Consider the following 24,006-nt stretch of genomic DNA (forward strand, 5'->3'; position numbering starts at 1 on the left):
GTACCCCAACCAATCGCATAGGGTACCTAACTTCTAGTCTGCCCATGTCTAGCTTCTCCATGACGACAGCCTCCAAACTGGGACACCTGAAGCCTTTCCTTTTTTTCTGCTATATAGCTTTCCCACACCTCTGCCTGCCTTTGAGTCTCTGCCAAAACATGAGTGATGGTGACTGACTCCCTTACGCTGAATAGATAGCCTTTGCTTGTTCTCATCCGGTCAGTCTTAATTTATTTCCACTTTGTGCAGTCTTGGGCAAGTTCTGTAACCACTTTTTGGTGCCTCAGTGTCTACCTCTATAAAATAGGATAATAGTATTAGTGCTCCTTAAGCAAGCATCTATAAAAGTATTACTATCAGGGAGGGCAACTTCTCTGAGAGTCCTCCTTAAATATGTATTAAGTAAGTTAACATATGTAAAGTTCTGAGAACAGGGCCTGATACATAGTAAATATTCCAGAATGTTACCTGTTACTATTTTTAGTAATGGAAATCATGGGTCACACGAATTAAAAACAAAACAAACAAAAACAAAAAACCAAAAAACCCATAAGGTGTTTAGCCCAAAGCCTAGCGCATTTAGAGTGCTCATTAAATATTATCTAACAGCGATAAAGAAAGTCATTGGTGTGAATGGGATTATCCCAGAGAGGAAAGGACTAGAGGAAATAATCCTGTCTGAGAGGAAGATGTTGGCTGAGGAGATCAAAAAACAATGTATAAATTGCTCCAGGTTTATAACAAGAGGTGTCAGAACATTTTCCCTGTTCTGGAAACCCAAAGGAAACCTCAGGATGTAAACTGCTGTCTTTGATAAAGAGGCACAAAGCCTTTTAATCATTGGGTCTTAAGTTAAAAAAAAGTCAGTCACCTTCTTAAAGAGGCTTCCCTGACCATCCTATCTGGAGTACCATTTTCCCTCAGTCATTATCAGTAATTTATTTTCTTCAGAGCACCACTCTGAAATGATCTACTTTATTATTATTTTTTCCCTGTTCCCCTAAGGCTCAAAGCTTCACGAGTAGAGGATTTGTTTTAGGGTTCAAAACGGCAGACTGGCTTCTGGCTGTGCTTCGGGTTGACATTCTGATATGAAAAATGATTTTTTTCATTATTCATGGATATAACATTATCTTCTGGAAGGAGCTTTGATTTCGCACAGCTCCAACCGTCTGGGGATCTTTTCACAGAGACGGAGCCGGCTGAAGTCTAGTGGCGGTGGCGGTGAATACTCCAACTTTATACCGCGACTCAGAGGCTAGCTGACGGCACTTAAGTAACCACCCGAGGGCGGAGAGGAGTCCTCACTTCTCACCGGACGATGCTCCGACACCTTGTCAGCTAGAGACGGGGTCCTCCCAACTTAGCACGCCGCTCTGGCCCAACCTCTCGTCTCTATTGCTTTTTCCGCCCGCCAACGTCTTTTCTGATTGGTACAGGCGGGCGCTGCGCGTGCTGACGTCACAAGACGGCGGCGCTGCTATAAGAGCGCGACCGGGGGACGCGTGCGCCTCTTTCTCGGTTACCGAAGCGGGCGCAAAGGTGAGGTGTAGTGCTGTGTTCTTTATTCCGGGTGTGGGTTGTAGGGTCTTGTGGACCATCCGAGCTTTAATGAGTTCGCTAGAGAAAATGCAGGTGAGATGAAGGTGGTTGTAGAGTAGTGGGAATGGTATCGGTTATAAAAGGTTGAGGGACGGTTCTCGCGACATTTTCCTGGGCGCCGCGAGGTTCTAGCTGAGTTGTGGGACTGCGCAGGCGCTGCTCCGAGTCCTCACTGTCCGCTCTCCTTTCCGCACAGACGGGCAAGTAGAGCCAGCATGCCGGTGGCCCGGAGCTGGGTTTGTCGCAAAACCTATGTGACCCCGCGGAGACCCTTCGAGAAGTCCCGCCTCGACCAAGAGCTGAAGCTGATCGGTGAGTGACTAATGCAGGGTTTCTGCTTCCCGGGCCGGGGAAGCTAACACGGGGGTGAGGCTGCCCACGTGCTAATTCTACTGGAGTCCCTTCGGTGTGTCCCCCTCCCTCTTCCCCAAATTCGGGATCGTTCGTTGTTTAGATTTTCTGTACCACGAAACCACCAATCCTTTTCATTAGTTCGTGGGACTGAACTTGTTCGCCCATTCTTTGCAGGCGAGTATGGGCTCCGGAACAAACGTGAGGTCTGGAGGGTCAAATTTACCCTGGCCAAGATCCGCAAGGCTGCCCGGGAGCTGCTGACGCTGGATGAGAAAGACCCGCGGCGTCTGTTTGAAGGTGTGTATGGGAAACGTTGGGCTTCAGTTTCCTCTTGATTAGAACTAACAGTGCTCAGCAAGCTTGGCCACCTGGCTCTAGCTGTACACAGTGTAGCAAAACAGTACTGCTGCTTATGTGTCTTGTTCACTGGGGGTGGGAGTAGACTGAAATTTCTGAAATGTCGGATGGTTCTAGCAGGGAGCGAGCTTTACTGCGTACACTTGCCTGCTTTAACGTGGGGGTCAAGGACATTTACTCAAGGTCTGAACAGGAGAGGACCTGTGGATTTCACAGGGAAGAACATTCCAGGTGATTTTGGAGAGGGTACAGATCGTATAGTAATTACAGTGACTAAAAAAATTGTGGGAAGGTACACGTGACAGAATTTATCATCTTTTAGACTCTTAAAGTTCTAAATTTCTACTTTGAGATGGGGAGTTAATGGAGGGCTTTCGGAAGGAATGATTGACATGATCAAATTTTAGTAGGACCTCTTAGATTGTCAAGTGGCAAAAATATTAAGATAGCTGGTATTATATAAAGCTCGCTGAATGCCTTTTTCTAAGCTCTTGGTGTACATTATTTAATCTGCACAAGCAGCCTCATAGCAGGTACTGATAATACTTCAAATGAGCAAATGGTCAGAGGCCTCCCACCATAGGTGGGACTGGAGGGCAGGCTCCAGAGTTAAGGTGAGTTCAGCTATGGGGATGGAATGAGGATTCCAGGGGAAGCTTAGAGAACATCACCAAAAGTTGAAACAGTGTCTAAGTGTAATAAGATGTAATCAGTAGACTTGGTTAGTGTGTTCTACATTGTATCCTGGTGTGGAAGATACATATGTACGCGCACACACACACATACATACAGTTTGTGATGCTAACAGCTGTGAGTTTGGCTGTAGGTGGTTCTGTATCTTTTTTGTTTTTTGTTTATTTTTTTGTAACAGTTTTTATTGAGATAAAACTTACACAACATGAAGTTTACTCAGAGTGTCTACAGCTTGTTTTTAGTTGCCTCGAAAATTGGCCACTGCCTAGGTGTCATCTTGATAACTTGCTTTTGGCCTGTCCCTGGGAAATCTTGATTTCTGGTGAAAAGCAGGAGGGGCTGGGAAACCCGCCAGGCTTCCTTGGGCACCTCACTTTTTATTCTCAATCAGGGTTGCTAGTCTGATTTTTCTCCCAAACTGTGGCTAAGGAAGTGCCGTTACACTCCTCGCTGTTAAGCATGAGTGGTCATCCATATTAGAGGTTGAGAAAGGCTTGGAGCGTGTTTAACTAACTACCACACATTTATCACTTTTTTTTTTTTTTTGCGGTACGCGGGCCTCTCACCGCTGTGGCCTCTCCCATTGCGGAGCACAGGCTCCGGACGCGCAGGCTCAGCGGCCATGGCTCACGGGCCCAGCCGCTCCGCGGCATGTGGGATCCTCCCGGACCGGGGCACGAACCCGTGTCCCCTGCATCGGCAGGCGGACTCCCAACCACTGCGCCACCAGGGAAGCCCACATTTATCACTTTTATCTGTCCTAGACCCATAAACTGCTTTGACAGTCTCATGATAATTGAGAAATCTCCCCCATGGACACTGGTATTGGGTGGGACTTTATCCCTGAGTCTGGGGGACAGACCGAAGCTGGTTCTGGTCTCAGGGGGAGCTTGCTGAAGATAGAGATAATCACAGAGAAACTTAGGTGATAAGCAGTCATGTGACCAAGAGATGGCATAGGGCAGTGTGAGAGGCCAGTGTCCAGGGATTATTTGGTTTTTCAGGGTGGAAGTTGCAAGAGGGAAGCATCAGGTAGCACACTTTCTAGTGAATGAAGCTCTTTAGATTCCTGGGGTGGGGAGGAGGAGCCTGCAAGCTCTCAGGCGTTTGCTGTGCTCTGCAGCCTTTCCCACTAAGGTGTGAGAGCCTCATCTGATAAAAAGACTTACTGGTTCATTCAGTCCCTTACAGGTGTGAACTCCTTCCTTACACCAACTTAAGGAGGACAGGTATTACATCCATTTTTCACATTAGAAACTAAGGCACTTACAGGCTTGCCGCATGCCATAGTGACAAGGGTCCCTTTGCCACTGAGGTGCCCACTGGCTTACATTTTTAAAAAATTTATTGGTTTGGATTTTAAATTTAAAAAACTGATTCTGGGGGGCTTCCAGTGGTTAAGATTCCACGTTCCCATTGCAGGGCCCTGGGTTCGATCCCTGGTCAGGGAACTAGATCCCACATGCATGCCGCGACTGAGTTCGCATGCCACAACTAAGGAGCCCTCGAGCTGCAGCTAAGGAGCCGGCCTGCCTCAACTAAGACCTGGCACAACCAAATAAAAGTAAATAGATGGATAGATAGATAAACAGATAGATAAAATTAGTGTAAAAAAAAGGAAAACTGATTGATTGTTAATGCTTTGGCCAGATGGAGCCCATGTAACAATTTTTAGTAGTTGGACATGATCCTGTTGAAGACGCAGTTTATGGGTGTTATTTTTGTCTTCATACCACATAAGGTTTTTCCTGTATTGATGACCCTCCGCATTGTTTAAGGATGTAGGTGTTTTAATAGTAAATATGAAATATACTTTTGAAGGAATACAGGTTGAATTATTGTCAGGTTTCTATTTTCTAATGTAAGGACAAAAAGGCATGAAGTGTCCAAACTGGTAGATAATCTCAAACTCACTTTTGTTTACCTTTGAGTATGTTTTTATATTACTATTTGAATATCATGTCTGTTTTTAAATTGAGGTATAATTTATAATTCATTATTATATTAGTTTCAGGTACACTTAGTTTTATAGTTATAAAACTTTCTTGTGATGAGAAGTTTTAAGGTCTCATTGTGTTTTTGAGTTACATTTTCCTGATGATTAATGATGTTGAGCACCTTTTCTTGTGCTTTTTGGCCACTTGTATGTCTTTGGGAAAATGTCTATTCAGATCATCTTCCCATTTTTAATTGAGGTGTTTGTTTTTTTGGGGTTTTTAAAATAATTTTTTATATATTTATTTAGTTTTGGCTGCGTTGGGTCTTCATTGCTGCTCGTGGGCTTTCTCTAGTTGTAGGGAGCGGAGGCTACTCTTCATTGCGGGGCGCAAACTTCTCATCGCGGTGGCCTCTCGTTGCGGAGCATGGGCTCTAGACCCTTGGGCTTCAGTAGTTGTGGCCCGCGGGCTCTAGAGTGCAGGCTCAGTAGTTGTGGCGCAGGGCTTAGTTGCTCAGATTAGTTGCGGCGTGTGGGATCTTCCTGGACCACGGCTCGAACCTGTGTTCCCTGCATTGGCAGGCGGATTCTTAACCACTGCGCCACCAGGGAAGTCCATTTCTGCTCTTAAGTTGTATGAGTTCATTACATATTTTGGGTATTAACCCCTTATTAGATACATGATTTGCAAATATTTTCTCCCATTCTGTATGTTGCCTTTTCATTTCGTTAATTTCTTTTGCTGTGCAGAAGCTTTTTTGGTGTGGTCCCACTTGTTGATTTTTGTTTTTGTTTTTGTTTTGTTTTTTGGTACGCGGGCCTCCCACTGCTGTGGTCTCTCCTGTTGCGGAGCACAGGCTCCGGACGCGCAGGCTCAGCGGCCATGGCTCACGGGCCCAGCCGCTCCGTGGCATGTGGGATCCTCCCGGACCGGGGCACGAACCCACGTCCCCTGCATTGGCAGGCAGACTCTCAACCACTGCGCCACCAGGGAAGCCCTGATTTTTGCTTTTGTAACCTTTGCTTTAGGGTCAAATCCAAAAAAATCATCTCCAAGATATGTCAAGGACCTTACTGCCTATGTTTTCTTCTAGGAGTTTCATGGTTTCAGGTCTTACATTCAAGTCTTTAATCCATTTTGAGTTTCTTCCCCCCGCATCACCACCACACAGCTTGTGGGATCTTAGTTCCCCGACCAGGGATTGAGGAACCTGGGCCACGCCAGTGAAAGCACCCAGTCCTAACCACTGGACTGCCTGGGAATTCCCGATTTTGAGTTAATTTTTGTGTACAGGATAAGGTAGGGGTCCAGTTTCATTCTTGCATGTGACTGTCCAGTTTTCCCGACACCATTTATTGCCGAGACTTTTCTTTCCCCGTTATATATTCCTGGCTCCTTTGTTGTAAATTGACCATTAATTTGTGTGGGTTTATTTCTGGGATCTTTATTCTGTTCCCTTGATGTGTTTTTTATGCCAATATCATACTGTTTTGATTACTCTAGCTTTGTAATGTATATAGCTTTGTTCTTAAGATTGGCTTTAGCTATTCAGGGTCTTGTGGTACCATAAAAATTTAGGATTCTTTGTTTTTTTTCTGTGAAAAATGGCATTGGAATTTTGATAGGGATTGCATTGAATCTGTATATTGCTTTTAGGTAGTATGGACATTTTAACTATATCTTTCCATTTATTTGTGTCTTAAATATTTTTCATCAGTGCCTTATATTTTTCATTGTGTAGGCTTTTCATCTTTTATGCGGTTGTAAACGGGAGAATATCCTTGTTTTGTGTTCAGCATTTATTCAGTGCATATTATGACCTGGGGTGTTGGAAAAGGTATATAGTACATATAGTATGTTTCTTCATTTAGATTCTGGTCTGCTAGGTTCCTGGTCTGCTAGGAAGACTTTTGTCATCACAGTGAGCCATCTTTCCTTCAATCAAGCTTTGCCTGGGGGCAAGGGAGGGGATGGGTGGTAATGGTGCTTTTACCCCCAGTGTCAGTGTGTTAGTGATAATCCTGTGTGGTGATAAGCTCAGTGAGTGTGAGCCTGGGGGAAGGGGTTTGCCCACAGCATCCCAAGAGCTGTCCTGAGTGGAGCTTTGGATGCCCATGGACAAGAAGTAGCGAGGCCTCCTGAAAGTAGAGTTGTGTAAAAGGTAGAAGCTGACCTCTGCTGGATTACTTTATGCCAGGCATTGTTAGGTCCACACCATCTTTTTAGTAGAAAATCTCAGAATGATAAAATGGATGACATGTACTCAGCTTAAATGTATGCCCAGTCTTTTTCAGGCCTATAAGATTGGTTCTGATACTGTTCCAATATTATAGATATGGAAGGTGGTTTAACCTCATTTGATTAGTAGGGCTTTCTTGACTCTAGAATATTAGCTCTCAGCCGCCCTGCTGTGTTATGGGAGGAGTAGTTTAGGAACAGCAGCACTTAGACTTTTGCAGATGAATGCTAAGCCTTTCGAGGGGGTTGTCTCGTTTACTCTTCCCAACAACTCTGGAAGGTTCTTCCTTTTGCAGGTGAGCAGAGTTGTATGTAGCCACCTGCCTTAGGGTAGTGTGAGGATTCCGTTAGTCACAGTGGCTCATGTAATAGCATGTTGAGTTCTGTATCAGAATTAGCTCTTACTTCCTACTTTGTCCCACCACCATGATTTGGAGGTGGAGGATTTGAACCCAGAAGTCTGAGGTCGGCGAGAATGCTGAGGCAGGCCTTCTTTCCCCTCTTACCAGGCAATGCCCTGCTGCGGCGACTCGTCCGTATCGGGGTGCTGGACGAGGGCAAGATGAAGCTGGATTACATCTTGGGCCTGAAGATTGAGGATTTCTTGGAGAGACGCCTGCAGACCCAGGTCTTCAAGCTGGGCCTGGCTAAGTCCATCCACCACGCCCGTGTGCTGATCCGCCAGCGCCATATCAGGTACCACCTCTGGGCTCCCTGAGCCTTCCCCACCCCATCCCCTCTGATGGTTGCCCTCACTAAGCCGCTGTCCCTATCTCCTGTGCAGCCCTTGGAGGTGATGAAGGTGTGAGCTCCCCTTGAGGGTGCAGATTGACCCCCTACAAACAGCTCACGGGGGAGCTGGGGGCAGCCTCATCCCCCCCGTAGCCCAGCGCAAGGGTCACTGCGGCCGGAGCCGTACACCTTGCGAAGGCTTCTACGAGGCGTGCAGGTAGCTGGACAGGTAACAGCCCTTGGTGTCCAGTTGAGAGGAGTCATTGGGGCTAACTGACTTGTGTGGGTTCGGCTGTGTAGTGGGCCCTTGTGGAGCCACTCCAGGCCCTGATCACCACAGTGCACTCTCCTGTCGGCCTTAATTTGGTGAGTTCACCACAGGCCAAGGTCTGCCACAGTGAAGACCAGAGGCCAGATGGGTCTTTATCTGAGTACTCAGTTTACCCTTTGTAAATTGGGCCCTGTTCATGAGGCCCAGTTGAGCTGTGTAGTAAGTGGGTGGGATACATGCATACTGAATTTCTGCCGCAGCCTTTCGTTAGCCGCGTGACCCATGGGCAGGAGCCTCTCAACGTTGCTTGTCTGAAATGAAACAACCCCTGTCCTTTCGGGTTGCTGCACCTGCTAATAGAGCTCAGTGTGTGACACACACAGTTGAGAATATTTTAAGTATCTGGCACAGTTGTGAATTTGAAAAGCAGGTCTTGGGTTTATATGCTGCCGCCTCACCTCATTCGCTCTGGTCTCGTGGGTTACTTCTGAATTGCTCCCTGCCTTCTGTGAGGTGTGAATGTAAAGGTGGATCCATTTGTGTGAATTAGGTGATGCCTGAAAGCTCTCCGGAACACACAGCAGTTCTTTAGGATCAGGAGCCCTTCCCGTTTATTGCTTCAGAGTCAGTGCAGCTCTATAGCACCAGCCCTGTCAGCTGTAAAGCATAGGCAGAGGAGGGCAGCGTCCTGCTTCCCTGTCCTGCTCACCTGCCGTCCCCCTCCAGGGTCCGCAAGCAGGTGGTGAACATCCCGTCCTTCATTGTCCGCCTGGACTCCCAGAAGCACATCGACTTCTCCCTCCGTTCTCCGTACGGGGGCGGCCGCCCAGGCCGCGTGAAGAGGAAGAACGCCAAGAAGGGCCAGGGCGGGGCTGGAGCTGGCGATGACGAGGAGGAGGATTGAGCCCACCCAGGCCCGCCAGGGCTGATGGAGTCTAGTTTTCCAGTCAGATAATAAAATGACATCCACACTTCAGAACTGGTGTTCATTGGTGTGCCTCTTTTCCTCCGTGATCTGAACACAAGCCTTCTGCGGTGGGAAGTGCAGGCTGCGTCCTTCAGCGGGTTTCCACACGTGCACAGAGGGGCCGGGTCGGCTTTGTTCAGGTGCTTGAGACCACCTGCAAGATGGTGGTCCTTTTCCTCTTAGGGCTGGGCTACGGTGTCCTAACAAACATCTCTACACATAACTTATCACAGCAGGGAGACCAGTAGTAGTATGAGGAAGGTTCTTTGAGGCAAAACCAGAAGGAAATTCTCAGCCATCCGTTTGCGTGTGCGGCGAGGAGTCATTTCCAGGCAGAGGACGCAGGGGAACCCTGCCCCTGCCCCTGCATTTGGAGTTTCTGATGATATTGTTGGTCCCGAGGGAGGCGGGCTTCCCTTTTCTCTGTTTGAGAAGCTGCCTCAGGCAGGGAAGGAAGGGGCTTGGTCTCGGGAAATGAGGAACACTTGGAATTGAGCAGCCTCTGAGCAGCTGCAGCCACAGGGCACACTAGTCCCGGTCTGGGGGATTTGTGGGTGTGATGCAAGTGTGATGTAAGTGGCCAGCTTCACAGTGAGGGCTCATGGTTCTTTGCGAAGTCTGTGAAGCCTGCAGAAGAATCCAACTCCTCGCAGCCTACTTGGGCTGGGTGGTAGGCCTCCCTCACCCCAAGGTGTTGATTGCAGTAGGGTCCTTGAGGTCAGGAACCTTGGTAGGGACCATAAAATCAGCTGTGATGTCCATGGAGTTCTGGAAGCAGTTGGCTTCCAGGAGGTCTCGGAAGCTCCTGGTGGTTCGTGTCAGGACTCCAGGCTGGCTGGAGTTCGGTATAAGCATTTATGCGGGCAGCTCCTGGGGGTCCCTGGAGCGTGGGGCCTGGGTCCTTCCTGGGCTAGCGGACGGCGAGAGCAGCATACACGCTGGGCTCTGCTGGGGGCTCCCCTGATTGGGGGGCGGGGGGTGCAGTCTCCCGTCTGAGGGTCGAGTGGTTCAGCTGGGCATAGGTCACATCCTGGGGGGCTTCAGATGCAGCAGCCTGGTGTGGGGGAGAGGGAGGGAGGGTGGTTGGGTGGGGGAAGCCTCGGGGCCCAGGAGGAAAGGAGGCACTCCTTGGTGGTCTTAGTCACCAGGGCTCTGCTGGAGACAGTGAGCACTGGTCTCCGAATCTTTCCTTCCTTCAGTCCCTGTAGCTTTGAGCCTCAGGGAGGAGGGAAGTGAAGGAAGTTGAAATTCCTGTGACTGGTGGCTGGTTGTATAAGTTTGGTGCAGGGGAGAGGGCAGGACTGGAGATAGGAATTGGGTGTGGCACCATCAACATGGAGGGACAGTGGGACCCCGCTGCGGCCTGCGAGCGAGCTAGGGTTCTCCAGTGTGAACAGGAGCTGATCCTCACCCGTTAACCAACGCACGAGGTACGTTGCTGGATCACCCAACCCGGAGCAGCCAAGGGATGAGCGAGTATTTTAGAATCCTCTGGAGTTTAGAAGGCATCCCCTCTGGGCCTCTCTGCAGCCCCAGGATTGGATTTAGCTCCTTTGTGGGGGGCACAGACTCTTAGCCCTAACCTTCAGCCCTGCCAGCTCGACCTGAGCATTCAACACCTTGAAGGTCAGAGGAGACCAGGTGTGGGGTTGCAGCAGCCCACAGGGCAGGTGCTTCCAGAAGGAAGAGGCTGCCAGGAGTTGAGAGGTGTCAGGGTTCAGTGTCCGCTGGATTTAATGTCTGAACGAGGAGGTGTGGGTGCCCTGGTCAGGATTGGGGGAGCTGACCTGACCAGCTGCCTGCCGTCCTCCGGCTGTGTGTCTTCCACGACAGCATCCGGTGGGGAGAGAACAAGGAGGTCCCATCTCTTGCCGAGATTCCCTGACATCTCACACAGCAGATGTCCAGAGAGGGTCAGTGATGTGGCCAAGGCCACACAGTATCAGATTCGAGCTCTCACATCCCCAAGCCCAGAACCCTTTCCAACCACTCCCTGGTGTCCACTGCCCACCCACATTGTCTGGCCCTGTCTCCTGCCCCCAGGATGGCCCCTCTTCCCCTTACACAAGCTCTCCTCCTGGACTGGGCTGGGCAGCTGGGCTGGAGCTCGGCGGGGAGAGAGGAGTGTGAGGGGCAGTGCGGGAGCTGCGTGCAGGCTGGCCGGGGTGGGAGTCTTTGGGAGAGGTCTTGCCTCTTCTGCCGGCCTCTGTCCTCGAGCACTGATGCTGCAGCCGCTGCAGGAAGTTGGGAATCGGCCTCCAGCCCACCCCAGAACCCTTCTCTAGGGTTACAGTAAGATCTGCGAGGGCCTACAAACTGATAAGATTATAATCCCCTCCCACCTCCATAAAGAAGTCAAGAGAAAAACCTAAACCATAAAATACAAAACTTGCATGTGTTTTCAAACATTTCATAAGTTTAAAAAAATCAAAAGAAAATACGTGTACACTCATATTTAATCTCTTCAGATTTTCTCATTTGGAGATGCTGGAGGGGTTTTCTAACCTGACTTCACCCGTCTCTTAGGTTTCCCTTTGGCTGGTGCCCTAAGCCCACCACCTCCAGGGGCCTGGGTCACCCCGTTCCCTACTCACCCGACTTCCTGCGTCTGCTCTGACCCTGGTGTCGGACGAGGAGGACGAGGGGCAGCAGGACGAAGGCCACCGAGACCCCGATCAGGACGTTCAGGTACCATTTGAGACCTGGGGCACCAGTGACGTCATGAGTGAGCCCAAGATGCCATTTAATTGAGCGCCTACTGTGTGCAGGCTCGTGCTGGGGTCTGTGCATTCATCTCCTCTAACTTTCACAACAATCGTGCAACAGTGACTGTCACTCCCACCCACTTTACAGATGAGGAGACTGAGGCACAGAGGAAACGCACATGCCTCAGGCCACCCAGCCTGGATGTGGCCGAGCTGGGGTTGGAACCCAGGACTGTGGGCTCCCTTGTATTTTTTTTTAATTATTTTTTTTTAATGCTGTCGCCTCTAGGCAGAACACCAGTACAGAGATGTGTCCCTCAAACCCAACCCCTACTCCTCTGCCAGCCCAGCCCAGATCTGTCCCCACTCTGCAGAGGCCTGGCATCCCCCCGCGGGACCCGTGTGGACAAGGGTGTGTGTGTCTGGGAGGGGCAGGCGGGAGGCTCTGGCCTTCCTGAGCTCTAAACGGCCTGTGCTTAGGGCTCCCCGTTGAGGGAGGAAGCAGGAGGGCTCCTCCACGCAGGTGAGCCTTGGACTCTGCGAGGAACATGACTCAGCCAAGATCGCAAGCCTGGGAAGTAGCAGAGCGGTGACTTCCAAGCCCTGTCCTTCCCTGACCCCACGGCTGCTCCTTGGAGGGCTGAAGCCCCTGCCTTCAAGCAGGAGGGCGCAGACACCATCCCCACGCACAGTGTGGGAGCAGACTTCTTGCCCTTTGCAGTCGGGGAAGTGGGTCCCAGTGAGAAGAAGGAACTTTCCTCAGGCCATTAACTCAGGAAGTGGCTGAGCCAAGACCAGACTGAGCTCCTCCCACCACCACCTCCCCACAGAGACCCTCACTCACCTGTCTGCACGCCTGACTCTGTGTGGGGGAGAAGCTGATCCTCAGAGCCTCCTGGGGGTCAGGACAGGAGGGGAGGGCCGGGGGCTGCTTCTCCCCACACAGCCCACTGCTCCTCCCCCAGGATGGGCCCCGACATCTCCCTCTCCATGAGCCCCCACCCTTCAGCGACCAGCCGCAGAGCCCTGGGAGCCCTTTGGTCTCCCCGCATCTGTGCCCGACTCCCAGCCCGCTGGGACACAAGCTGTGCCAGGGCCTGTGATCTTGGTCCCTTGGGGACTGAGACCTCTGCTATCCACCGCTCTTGTGTGGAGGAGGATGGAGATGGGGGGGGGGTCTGGTCTTTTCCCCTTCTGGTCAGCCCCAAATCTTCCCTACCACCTGGAACATGTCTGGACCCCAGGGATGAGGATGGTGCAGGGAAGGGAGTTGCTCTGGCCTTGTCCATCCCTTTACTGTTGATTCCCTTCCTTCTGTGACCCCCTCACTCCCAGCCCAGCCCAGAGCTGGGGACAGGACCCTGAACTGACCAGGAAGACACAGAGGGCCAGGGCTGGGGTCCCTCACCTAACAGTGTTAGCAGCTGTTAAGGATGGTTTTTTCTCACTCAAGACGGGATTTTCCTGTTTCCTGTTGTGACGAATGATTTTTCAAATTAGACCTGGTCATTTTGGATATTATGTTTTGAGAGTCTGGGTCTTATGTAAATCTTTGTTACAGAAGGACTTTTCTTACACATGGCTGGGGCACTGACTCATTACTGCCAGGTGGATGGGGCAGTCCAGGTACCCTACTCGGTCTCCTTTGACACCCACTGTGTCATTACTGGGGTCTTAGCAGTCTTAGTGTGTCTGCTGCCCTCTCTCTACCCTTCAGAGTACAGGCAGACCTTGGAGATATTGCAGGTTCAGTTGCAGACCACAGCAATAAAGCAAATATCACATTAAAGCGAGTCCCATAGTTTTTTGTTTTCCTAGTGCATATAAAAGTTATGTTTACACTATACTGTAGTCTGTTAAGTGTACAATAGCATTGGTCTAAAAACACAATGTACATATATTAAAAAATAATGCTGTTGGGGACTTCCCTGGTGGCACAGTGGTTAAGAATCCACCTGCCAATGCAGGGGACGTGGGTTGATTCCTGGTCTGGGAAGATCCCACATGCCGTGGAGTAGCTAAGCCCGTGCGCCACAACTACTGAGCCTGCGCTCTAGAGCCCACGCACCGCAACTACTGAGCCCATGTGCTGCAACTACTGAAGCCCGTGCACCTAAAGCTCATGTTCCCTAACAAGAGAAGCCACTGCAATGAGAAGCCAGTGCACGGCAACAAAGAGTAGCCCCGCTCGCCACAACTAGAGAAAGCCCCACGCGCAGCAAGGAAGACCCACCACAGCCAAAAATCAATAAAATAATAATAACGCTGTTGGGAAAAGGGCACTGATGGGCTTGCTTGATGTGGGGTGCCACAAACCTTCAATCTGTAAAAACAAAAACAAAAACATCCCTGCAATATCTGGGGAGTACAATAAATGGAGGTATGCCTGTATTCTTATGTTTGTTGTGCATGTAAAGTCCAGGAGTCTTACTGTGCTTTGTGGGGGGTTAGGGATTCATACTTCTATTTTCTCCTGCTCCAAAACTGGAAGTCTGAAATGCAACTGACTTTTATATATTGTGATGATGTACCCAGTGACGTTAGATAAATTCTTTTCAAATTCGAATAATAGGTCCTTATTCTATTTTGGATTTTCCACTCACACAGTTTTGTAATCTTGAGCAATACAGTTTTATTCCATCCCTCAGTGCCTATCACTTTTTTTTTTCTTTATTTAATTGGTTGGTTCTTCCAGGCCTGCCGAATAGAAGGGTAATAGTGAACGTTCCTGGCTCACTCGCAATTGCAGGCAGAGGGATTGCACGTTTTTACCTTTAAAAATGATTTCTATTGTAGATTTTAAAAGATGCTTTTACAAATAATAGGAAATTCCCTTTTATTCCTGAGTTTTTTTCATTATAAATTGGTGATGTATTTTATCAAAAGCTTTGCATCTGTTGATATGATGATTCTCTGCAGAAGCTTGTGTAAGTTTGGTGTGTGTGTGTGTGTGTGTGTGTGTGTGTATTTCATAAGTGCATACGTGTTCAGAAGCATTCACCAGTGAAGCTTTCCGGACTAAGAGTTCACTTTTTGGGAAAATTTTAAATCACAGACTCCACATATTTAGTATATACAACAATCCAGATTTCTTATTTATCCTAATGTTCATCATTTTGGTAAATTATATTTTAGAGAATTTTTGTCCATTTCATCTACATTTTCTAATATAATGGCATAAATTGTTCATAAAATTCTTTATTTATGTAAAGTCTGTAGGATCTGCCGTAGTGTCATGATAATGGTAAAGCATGCCTTCTCTCTTTTTCCCTTGGTCATTGAGCCTAGGGTTTATACGTGTGATTAATGTTTTCAGGATTGAAGTTTTGGGGTTTATTGATTTTTCTCTACTTTTTCTTTGTCCTCATTAGTAGCTACTCTTGTCATTGTTATTTCCCTGCTTCTACCTTCATTTGGAATCATTTGCTATTCTTTTTCAAAATCATTGGTAATTGAGAAGTCTGTTGCTTTTTTTCTAAAATGTAAGGATATTTGTTATCTTTGAGGGTAGAATCAGGTGACTGCCAAAGGGTCCCAGGGGCTCCTGGTGGTCTGTGTTGGGAGTCCAGGCTGTCTGTTGGTCGTTAGGCGGTGTCCACCGCGGGCAGGCAGCTCCTGTGCCTTCCGGGGTCCGTGCAGTCTTCCTCCCTGGAGTGTGGGGTCTGGGTTCTTGGGCTAGCGGACGGCGAGAGCAGCATACACGCTGGGCTCTTCTGGGGGCTCCGCTGACTGGGGGGCAGGGGGTGCAGTCTCCCGTCTGAAGGTCGAGTGGTTCAGCTGGGCATAGGTCACATCCTGGGGGGCTTCAGATGCGGCGGCCTGCGGTGGGGGAGAGGGAGGGAGGGTGTGTGGTTGGGGTGGGGGAAGCCTGGGGGCCCGGACAGGTTGGGACCCACCTGACCGTCCCTCTGCCTGTCCTCTTCCGCTTGTCTGTCCTTCGTGTCCAGCAATCTCCCCGACAGGGAGGAAGGAGAGGTGGCCACCCCCCGCCTTAGTCTTGATCTTGAGTGGTTCACCTGGGCGTACGTCCCCTCCTGGGGGTCTGCATCCTGCCTGTTCTGCTGGAGGGAGAGAGTAGGACAGAAAGGGGACTTCCTGGATCCACTGTGATCTCCTTCCGTCAGCTTTCCACTGTGTTGCCAGAGTGATGCTTTAAAACCTTAGGTCAGGTCACTTTCCTGATGGAAACTCCGGGGACCTCCTAACACCTTGGAGCCTCTGGATTCTTTCTACGGTTCTGATTTCTGTATTAGCACGTTATCTCCCGTGCACATTTGGCTCCAGCCGCACGGCCATCTTCCTGCAAAAGCGTCCCTGCCTCAGGACCTTTGCACTTGCTGCCCCCCCACCATGTACTCTGTAACCTTCTCTTGCTTTACTTTCCTTATCGGGACCTTGCATTCTAGGAAGCTACCTGCTTCTTTACATATAGTCTTCTCACCCACCAGGTGAGCTCCCTGCTGCACCTGCAGCACCTACAGGGAGCCGGGGGGATGCGCTGTCCTTGTGCACCGCTTTTGGGTGAATGAAGGAAGGGGGGCCTGGGGACTTTCAGGTGATTCACAAATCCTCTTGAGACGTGGGGCTTCTCTGCAACGCCAGAAGGTCAGACAGAGGACGGGGAGCCAGGAAAGGGGACCCCGAAGGAGGGGCCATGAGGTCACAAGGAAGCAGGAGGGGTGGAGTCACAGCAGGACGACCCAGGAAGCCCGGAAGGAGAGGTCAGTGTGGGACGCTGCTGGAGCTGGGATGTGAGGACAGAGACGTGTCCATTGGACTGAGTTTGGCAACAAGAAGGTCTCTGGTGGCCTGGACAGGAGCAGGGGTCTCACCGGATGGTCCAGCTGCACCCCGTCCTCAGGCTCTGTGTCCTTCACGGCAGCATCTGCTGGGGCGGAACAGGGTGTGTATCGCTTGGCGGGATCCCCTGAGATCCCTCAGGGCTGGAGCCCCCGCAGTGCGTCCAGAAGGGGCCACTGAGACCCAGGGGTGAGGGGAAGTGTGGGGTTTCAGTCCGCACCCCCTGAGCCCACCCCTTCCCAGCCGTCCCCTCCCCCACACAGGTGCCTCCAGAACCCTGTGTCCCCCACCCCATCCTCTTCTGCTCACAGAGGGCCTGGTCCTGGGTGGCGGCGGCTGGGCAGGAGCTGGGGAGGAGGCGGACGTGTTAGGGGGAGAATGAGGGGGAGCTGCGGGCGGGGCGGGCCTGGGGGTCTTCAGGGCGGGAGTTACCTGCTCTGCAGGCCTGTGTCCTTGGGCTCTGGGTCTGCAGCCCCTGCGGCAGGGTGGAAATCAGCCTCGCCCTGGGCTGGGGCAGATGACAGAGGCTCGGCCCTGGGACTCTTACGACCCCCGCCCCTCACTCGGGATTCAGGAGGAAAGAAGGAGACCTGAACTCATACTTGCGTACATGTTTCAACACTTCATGAATTGAAAAGGAGGAAAATACCTTAAATTATACATGTCGGCTGACAGTACGTGTTTTCTTTCTAGATTTTTGAGTTTCAGACTCTGGACAATGTTTTTCTAAGCTGACCTTGCCCATCTCTTAGGTTTCCCTTTGGCTGGTGCCCTGAGCCCACCACCTCCAGGGGCCTGGGTCACCCCGTTCCCTACTCACCCGACTTCCTGCGTCTGCTCTGACCCCAGTGTCGGACGAGGAGGATGAGGGGCAGCAAGACGAAGGCCACCGAGACCCCGATCAGGACGTTCAGGTACCATTTGAGACCTGGGGCACCAGTGACGTCATGAGTGAGCCCAAGATGCCATTTAATTGAGTGCCTACTGTGTGCAGGCTCGTGCTGGGGTCTGTGCATTCATCTCCTCTAACCCACCCCACCCATTTTACAAATGAGGAAACTGAGGCACAGAGAGAAAAAACCATGAGCCCCAAGTGACTCAACCTGGATGTGGCAGAGCTGGGATTAGAACCCAGGGCTGTGAGCTCCCTGAGCTCTCCTGAACTGCCCCCCAGCAGACACCAGATTTGTGCTCTGAGGGCTGCTCATCTGTAGGGGGGTCTGCAGGGCTACATGGGGTGGACTCTGTGTCTCTCCCCAGGACCCCCTAAACCCACCCTGCAGGGCCCTGATGCCCCTGGGAAGGTCTGGGCTGGGCTGGGGGCTCTGCCCTCCTGAGCTCTGTGAAGCCCACCCGTCATTTCATCTCACCTCACAGCAGGCCTGTGAGCATGGTGGGACCAGGGAGCTTACAGACCACAAACCTGAGACTCAGAGGAAAGAAAGCACCTGCCCAGGGCCCACAGCAGGAGCGCAGAGCTGGGTCTGAACCTGGAGTCTGACTCCAGCCCTTGCTCTTTCCACTCAAGCTGGGCTCCCTGAGGTGAAGGGGGAGGGCCTGGGCGCCCTGGGCCATTGTCCTGCCTCCCTTCCCCCTCCCCGTACAATGCCACCATCACTGCAGCAGAGGGGACAGGCCCCCATACAGTCACATCCTCAGAGGCCTCCCTGTGAGGCCTCCTCTCCTGGGGGGTCACAGCCAGAAGTCAGAACTGAAGGAAATCTAAGCTCCGGGCCACGATTCTCTGCTTTTACACCTGAAGAAACTGAGGCCCAGGCAGGGGAAGGGGGTCCAAGTCAGCGTCTCCAGAGGTGCCTGAACCAAGGCCAAAACTGAGCCCTGCCCCCCTGGACCCAACACCATGTCCGACAGACCCTCACTCACCCGTCTGCGGGCCTGGCTCCGTGGGGGGAAGGGCCCCAACTTCAGAGCCTCCTGGGGGTCAGGACAGAAGGTGAGGGTCGGGGGCTGCTTCTCCCCACGTCAGCCCACTGCTACTCCCCCAGGATGGACCCCGAGAAGTCATTCACTCTCCATGACCCCCACCCTTCATGCACCAGCCTCAGAGTCCCTGGAGCCCTGGGGTCCTCCTGGCATCTCTGCTTGACCCCCAGCCTGTCCTTGAGGATCTGAGGGCATTAGATCCTCCCAGAGACTCTGAAACTGCCTTGGGGTGGCCTGTGCTCCCTCTGCAGAGAGGCCTCAGTGACTCACCAGTTGTTGAACTGGGGCCTGTCGGTGGGGGGCTGGGGCCCCCAGAATGTCCTGGGAATGAGGACGGGAAGGGGGTGGGGCTGACCCTGGAGTCCCCACCTCATGAAACCTTTCCCTTACACCTGCCCTGTGGTCTCTACAGTCGTCAGGTTCCGGATTCCAGGTGAGGTGAGAGGGTGTGGGAGGGGATGGGAGGGCCTCTGAGGGGCAGATCCCCCTCTGGGTGACCCTCCGTCACAGTCCCCTCACTCAACCCCAGCCCAGAGTGCTCGGGACAGAGCCCTGAGCTGACTGAGTCAGAGAGGACAGGGTCAGGGTCCCTCACCTGAGACCGCGAGCTCCAGGGGGGCACTGGCGTGTGACAGCAGGTAGGGGTTACTGCTGAGTGAGCTGTAGCACCTGTAGGTCCCATTGTGGGCTGAGGTCACGGGACTCATGGAGAATTCGGCCTGGAAATGCCCACCTCGGTACTTTGATCTAAGACGCAGTGGGGGCCGGGCTGCCCCCTCCTTGGACAGAAGGAAAGTTTCCTTTGTGCTCCCTGACTGACACAGCAGGGTCACATTCTCTCCTGAGGCCACCACGGGGCCCGGCTGCACCGAGAGGGAGGGCGTGTCAGGGAACCACCCTAGAGAGAGGAAGGGGGGTGAGGGGCTGCCCGCCCCCTGGTTCCTAACTGCGACTCAGCGGGGCCTCCCTGAGGCCCCTCATCTCTGTCTGTCTCTGTTTTCTCCGAGTCTCTCCCTCTCCCTGCCCACCCGCGTCTCTCTCTGTCTCTCTCCCTCCCTCCCTGGGGACCCCTCACGCCTGGTCCCAGCATCACCAGCTGGGGCTCCCCCGGCAGGGCCTGTGCAGAGTCTGGGTCCCTGACTGACCCGCTGGCTCCTCACCTGCCACCAGGATGTCCAAGGGGTCACTGGGGGCCGACCACTCGGAGGAGAGGTTGTGTCCACCGTAGCATCTGTACCGGCCCGCGTGGGTGTTGGTCACCGGGCCCAGGGGGAAGTCGGCCTGAGAGAGCCCAGCCTGGGGCTGCCGGCCAGGGTGCTGGGGGAGGGCCTGTCTCCCCTCCTGGGACAGAGCGAATCTGTCATAGCCGACGTCAGAGCGACACTGGAGGGTCAGGCTCTGTCCAGAGGCCACAACAGGGCCCTGCGGGGTCAGGAGGGAGGGCTTCCCAGACACACCTGGGGGAAGACCAGCCCTGGGCTGTAGGGGCTGGTTCCTCCCATGAAGCCCCTTCTCCCATCCTGGCCCCCAGGCCTCACTGTCGCTCACACTCTGTCCTGTGCGCGCCGCTCCCCCCTCACCCCACCCTCTCATCTGGGACAATCCTGGGAGAAGAGCATCTAATAATCTGTCTCGTGCCTCCAAAAGTGCGTGAGGCCAGGGTGGGACCTCCTCACCTGGGACCAGGAGCTCCAGGGGCTCACTGGGGGCCGACCACACCTGGGGGGTGTCCCTGTTAAAGCCGTGGCATCTGAACATCCACCTGTGACTGGGGGTCACGCGACCCACGGGGAGCAAGGCCTGGGTCCACCGATGGGGGCCTCGCTGTGCATCCAGGGTCCAGGAGGACTTGGGTTCTCCTTCCTTAGTCAGAATGAACCCGTCCAGTCGCTGCCATGAGACACACTGGAGGGTCACGTTCCCTCCCGAGGTGACCACAGGGCTCGGCAGGGCTGAGAGGGTGGGTTTCCTGTGGGCCTCTAGGAGAGAAGGAGGGAGCTTGTGAAATGGGGGCTCACATGCCCCTCTCCTCCCCCAGGGCTGGGCTGTGAGAGGGACACACCCCTGAGAGCAGACCCCCTTCCTCAGGTCAGAGCCTGAGGCTGGGACCCCCGAGTGTCCTCTCACCTGTCACCACCAGCTCCAGGGGGTCACTGCGCTCTGACCGGCCAGTGGAGCTGCGATAGTAACAGTGATATCTCCCTGCGTAGGACTTTGTCATGTATGAGGTGGAGAACTTGCCCTTGTCTCCGGGCTCCAGTGAGGGCTGTCTGTACCAGGAAGGTGAGCTTCCCTCTTTATTCAGATAGAACTCCCAGACCCCCAGGGTCCCCTGACACCAGATGGTCACGGGGCTCCCCCAGGGGATCACAGAGCCTGGCTCAGCCCAGATGGTGGGTTTGGGGAGGGTGCCTGGAAGGACATCAGAGGTTGCGTCACAAGATATCCTCACCCCCAGGTCCCCAGCTCTCAGCCCCCAACCTCCCGGACTCCCCCTCCTTCAGCTCAGAACTGCTGTTCCCCACCCCACTGCCTGGGGGGAGCCCCTTGTCCCCATGAGCAGGAGGGAGCTGGGACAGCTGGGGACAGACTCACCTGCCTGCTCCTGGGGTCTCAGGCCCACACTCAGCCCTGGAAGAGAGACCCCTGTGAGAGGTTCGCCCTGAATCCTGAGCAGCGCCTCTCCTACCCGTGAGCCTCCTGAGTCCTGGGGTGTCCTGACAGAGCAGCCTGGCTGTGGGGAGGGGTCCCTTCCTGGCTGGGGCTTCCCCTCCCCCTCCTCCATCTCACCGAGGCAGAGCAGGGCCGTGAGGCTGGGGGTCATGGCGTCTCGTCCCTGTGGTCCAGGCGGTGCAGATGGAGGAGACCTCGGTGCCCTCAGGACGGAGACCCGAGGGTGTGTCCACTGGGAGGCTGGTCCTCCCCGTCACGGGGCTGTCACGTCAGCAGCCCCACAGGAAGGGGAACTGCCCCTCCCCAGGAGCCTGGCTCTCATTCCCATGACAGACCCGGTGTCTTCCTGAGATGCCCCTTCCAGGTGAGGGTGACCCGAGCACGTCTTTCCCTCTCAGAGCCTCCCCGTTGGGTCTCCTTCGTCCTTAGCCGGTCCCTGTGGGGTCCTCACCATGGACAGGGGTCACCCAGGCCCTGGCGATGCTTCAGGGAGGTTGCAGGTTCCTGCTGCACCGCAGAACTCAGATCAGCAGAGACACATGTTTAACATCTGCCTACAGCTCCGTGGTGGTCAGTGTGGCAATGAGCACAGAGGAGAAGTTCGGGGAAATAAGGAAGGAAACATGCCTGCTCCCCTGGCCCCAGAGTGTGGGTTTGCTTTCTATCTCAGTCCCCTTCAGGGACTTCTCCCTTTTTCTTGAAACAGCGTCCACTCCACCTTCCTGGGAACAAACCCCTGAGTCATTCCTGCCTGCTTGGTGGCCCTTAATCCTTGGACAGGGCTCTCCTCCCCGTCTTGTCATCCTGCCTGAAAGCTTAGGGGACCTTGATTTGAGTTAGAGGTCTCAGTTTGAAGGAAAACATCTCTTTTTAAATCTGTCCCCACTGCTCTTGTAACCGTGAGGGCAATGCCCTTTCTGAGCCTGAGTTTCCTCCTCTGCATGTTGTCGCGAGCCCCACTCCTCAGAGTGGCTGTGAGCTCAATGGTGTCAGGTTCATTGCAGGATCACCATTGTTAATTTCCAGAGCAGGTGACAACAGCAGTGGGTGGGACATGAAAGGATTCTGGTCTCAGACTCCACGGCAAAGTGGGTGATTGTGGTGCCCACCCAAGAGCCCTCCTCTGCTCCTAACACTGAGAAATGCTATTTTGAATATTTCTGAAACACGTACCCACAGACACATGCAGAAAAAGAGAAAGAAAGTTCCCCCAATGGAGAGGGAACCAGACCAAAGAAGAGGGAACTAGGCTGAGTGGACCCCGCTGACCGGGATCATCAAGGGGGTCATAGGGAGGAGGTTCCCACCTGTGTGGACAGAGAGAGGGACCCAGGTCCTCACAGGCAGGGAGGGGTCAGGGCTCCAGGTGAAGGTTGAAGCTGCGGCCCCACTTCCCCACGTTTCTGGACGGGCACGGGGATAGCTCTGCTCACTGCCCCAAGCCCATGGTCAGCATTGAGCCACCTCCCCTGTGTGGCATGAAACAGACTCAGTCCACGATTGTCAGCCATGGGCGTCCACCCTCGTGAGAGTGTGAGGGTCCCGTTGGACCATCCCTGAGGCCGCAGCTGTGAGCAGAATGCTAAGTCTGAGACGGTGGGCAGCAGGGGGCAGAGCAGCTGCAGCAGCCTCCCCTGGTCAGCCTGACTCCCAGGACAGCCCCGGGAAGCCTTCTAGGAGAGACCGGGGGTGTGAGGGCGGAGCCTTTAACAGGAACGGACATCACAGTGCCCCTAGTAATGAGGACAGTGCTACGGACAGCCGTCTGCTGACGAATGGGGGTGTCCTAGGCAAGGAAACAGAGTCAGTAGGAAACCAATAAAGAGGTGGAAAAAAGTGTAGGACATACTTGATGTGAATATCTTGATTGTATCACAACACAATTAGTGGCTTTGCTGAAATAAAAATATGAAAAAAAAGAATCAGTAGGAAAATATGACAGTCGATTTAAATTAAGCGTGTTTAAGTATCTGAAAAATAAAGGGAGGCAACCATATGGATTATTTTATAGAAGAAAGGGCAGTTATTAAGAGTTAGAAAAGGTAGAGATGACAAATCCAGTAGAATGAACACAATAAAAAATGTCATCCCATCAAGGACAAGACAGCTGAGGGACCAATTATGGAATTGAAAACAATATCGAGGAAATGTTCCACAATGAAGGTTAGAGAGACCAGAAATGGAAATTCAAGATACTTGGGGAATAGAATGAGGAGGGCCCACGTCATATCTATTGTAAGTGTCAGAAGGAAAGGTCGTGACGTATAACAACGGCCAAAGAAATGAAGAATTGAATATTTTTCAGAGATGAGGACAGGCCAACTAAGTGCTAGGACGCCTGTATTTAAAAGTGACATCTGTATCTTGACCCTTCATGGTAAATTAAGAAAATGAAGGTTAAATTAAAAAAAAAAAGTATCTCAGACTGAATTGTATGCTTCGAAATGGTTAATTCTACTTTGTGAAAATTTCAACTGAAAAAAATCAAGGACGACTGTCCTGAGGCCCTACAAATGTCCTGAAACTACTTCCTGTAGAAAATGCAAATTACCATTAAGAGAATGACAAGCTCATTGGGACCAGACTACCCCGTACCAAAAGGCGATGCCAGAAGATATCGGAGAAATACCTTCAGGGAATTTATTGGGAAGAATTTTACACTGAGCCAAATTATTTTTAAGGGACAAAAGTGAAAGGCTCATCAGAGGGTAAATCCCTAAATATGAGGAGATT

At 52.3% G+C, this 24,006-nt stretch overlaps 3 protein-coding genes across 10 annotated transcripts in view; 1 reads left to right on the forward strand and 2 right to left on the reverse strand.

The window, feature by feature from the left end:
- The window catches only part of LOC114908066 (NACHT, LRR and PYD domains-containing protein 7-like), a 582,624-nt gene that overhangs the window by 314,027 nt on the left and 244,591 nt on the right, over positions 1-24,006 (reverse strand).
- On the forward strand, positions 1,510-9,160 carry RPS9 (ribosomal protein S9). Its single transcript, XM_029245458.1, has 5 exons — positions 1,510-1,542; positions 1,799-1,914; positions 2,131-2,253; positions 7,691-7,877; positions 8,911-9,160. The coding sequence occupies exons 2-5, from the start codon at positions 1,818-1,820 to the stop codon at positions 9,086-9,088; spliced, it is 585 nt and encodes a 194-aa protein (XP_029101291.1). The 5' UTR covers positions 1,510-1,542; positions 1,799-1,817; the 3' UTR covers positions 9,089-9,160.
- LOC114908354 (leukocyte immunoglobulin-like receptor subfamily B member 3) lies at positions 14,515-21,822 on the reverse strand. 8 transcript variants are annotated; one of them, XM_029244549.1, is made up of 13 exons: positions 21,391-21,822; positions 21,196-21,231; positions 20,728-21,012; positions 20,277-20,579; positions 19,761-20,057; positions 19,196-19,498; positions 18,541-18,591; positions 17,477-17,584; positions 17,089-17,131; positions 16,966-17,003; positions 16,689-16,741; positions 15,753-15,917; positions 14,515-15,675 (listed from the first exon to the last, which is right to left on the reverse strand). In XM_029244549.1, the coding sequence occupies exons 1-13, from the start codon at positions 21,422-21,424 to the stop codon at positions 15,532-15,534; spliced, it is 1,860 nt and encodes a 619-aa protein (XP_029100382.1). In that variant the 5' UTR covers positions 21,425-21,822; the 3' UTR covers positions 14,515-15,531. The 8 variants fall into 8 exon arrangements, 7 of the variants coding, with proteins under 7 accessions (XP_029100382.1, XP_029100381.1, XP_029100387.1 ...); XM_029244548.1 differs by having other exon boundaries at positions 17,089-17,164; XM_029244554.1 differs by lacking the exon at positions 21,196-21,231 and having other exon boundaries at positions 17,089-17,164.

This window comes from Monodon monoceros, unplaced genomic scaffold (assembly GCF_005190385.1).
Source record: "Monodon monoceros isolate NGI ecotype Baffin Bay Population unplaced genomic scaffold, NGI_Narwhal_1 Super_Scaffold_10, whole genome shotgun sequence".
In the NCBI taxonomy this organism is placed as follows: domain Eukaryota; kingdom Metazoa; phylum Chordata; class Mammalia; order Artiodactyla; family Monodontidae; genus Monodon; species Monodon monoceros.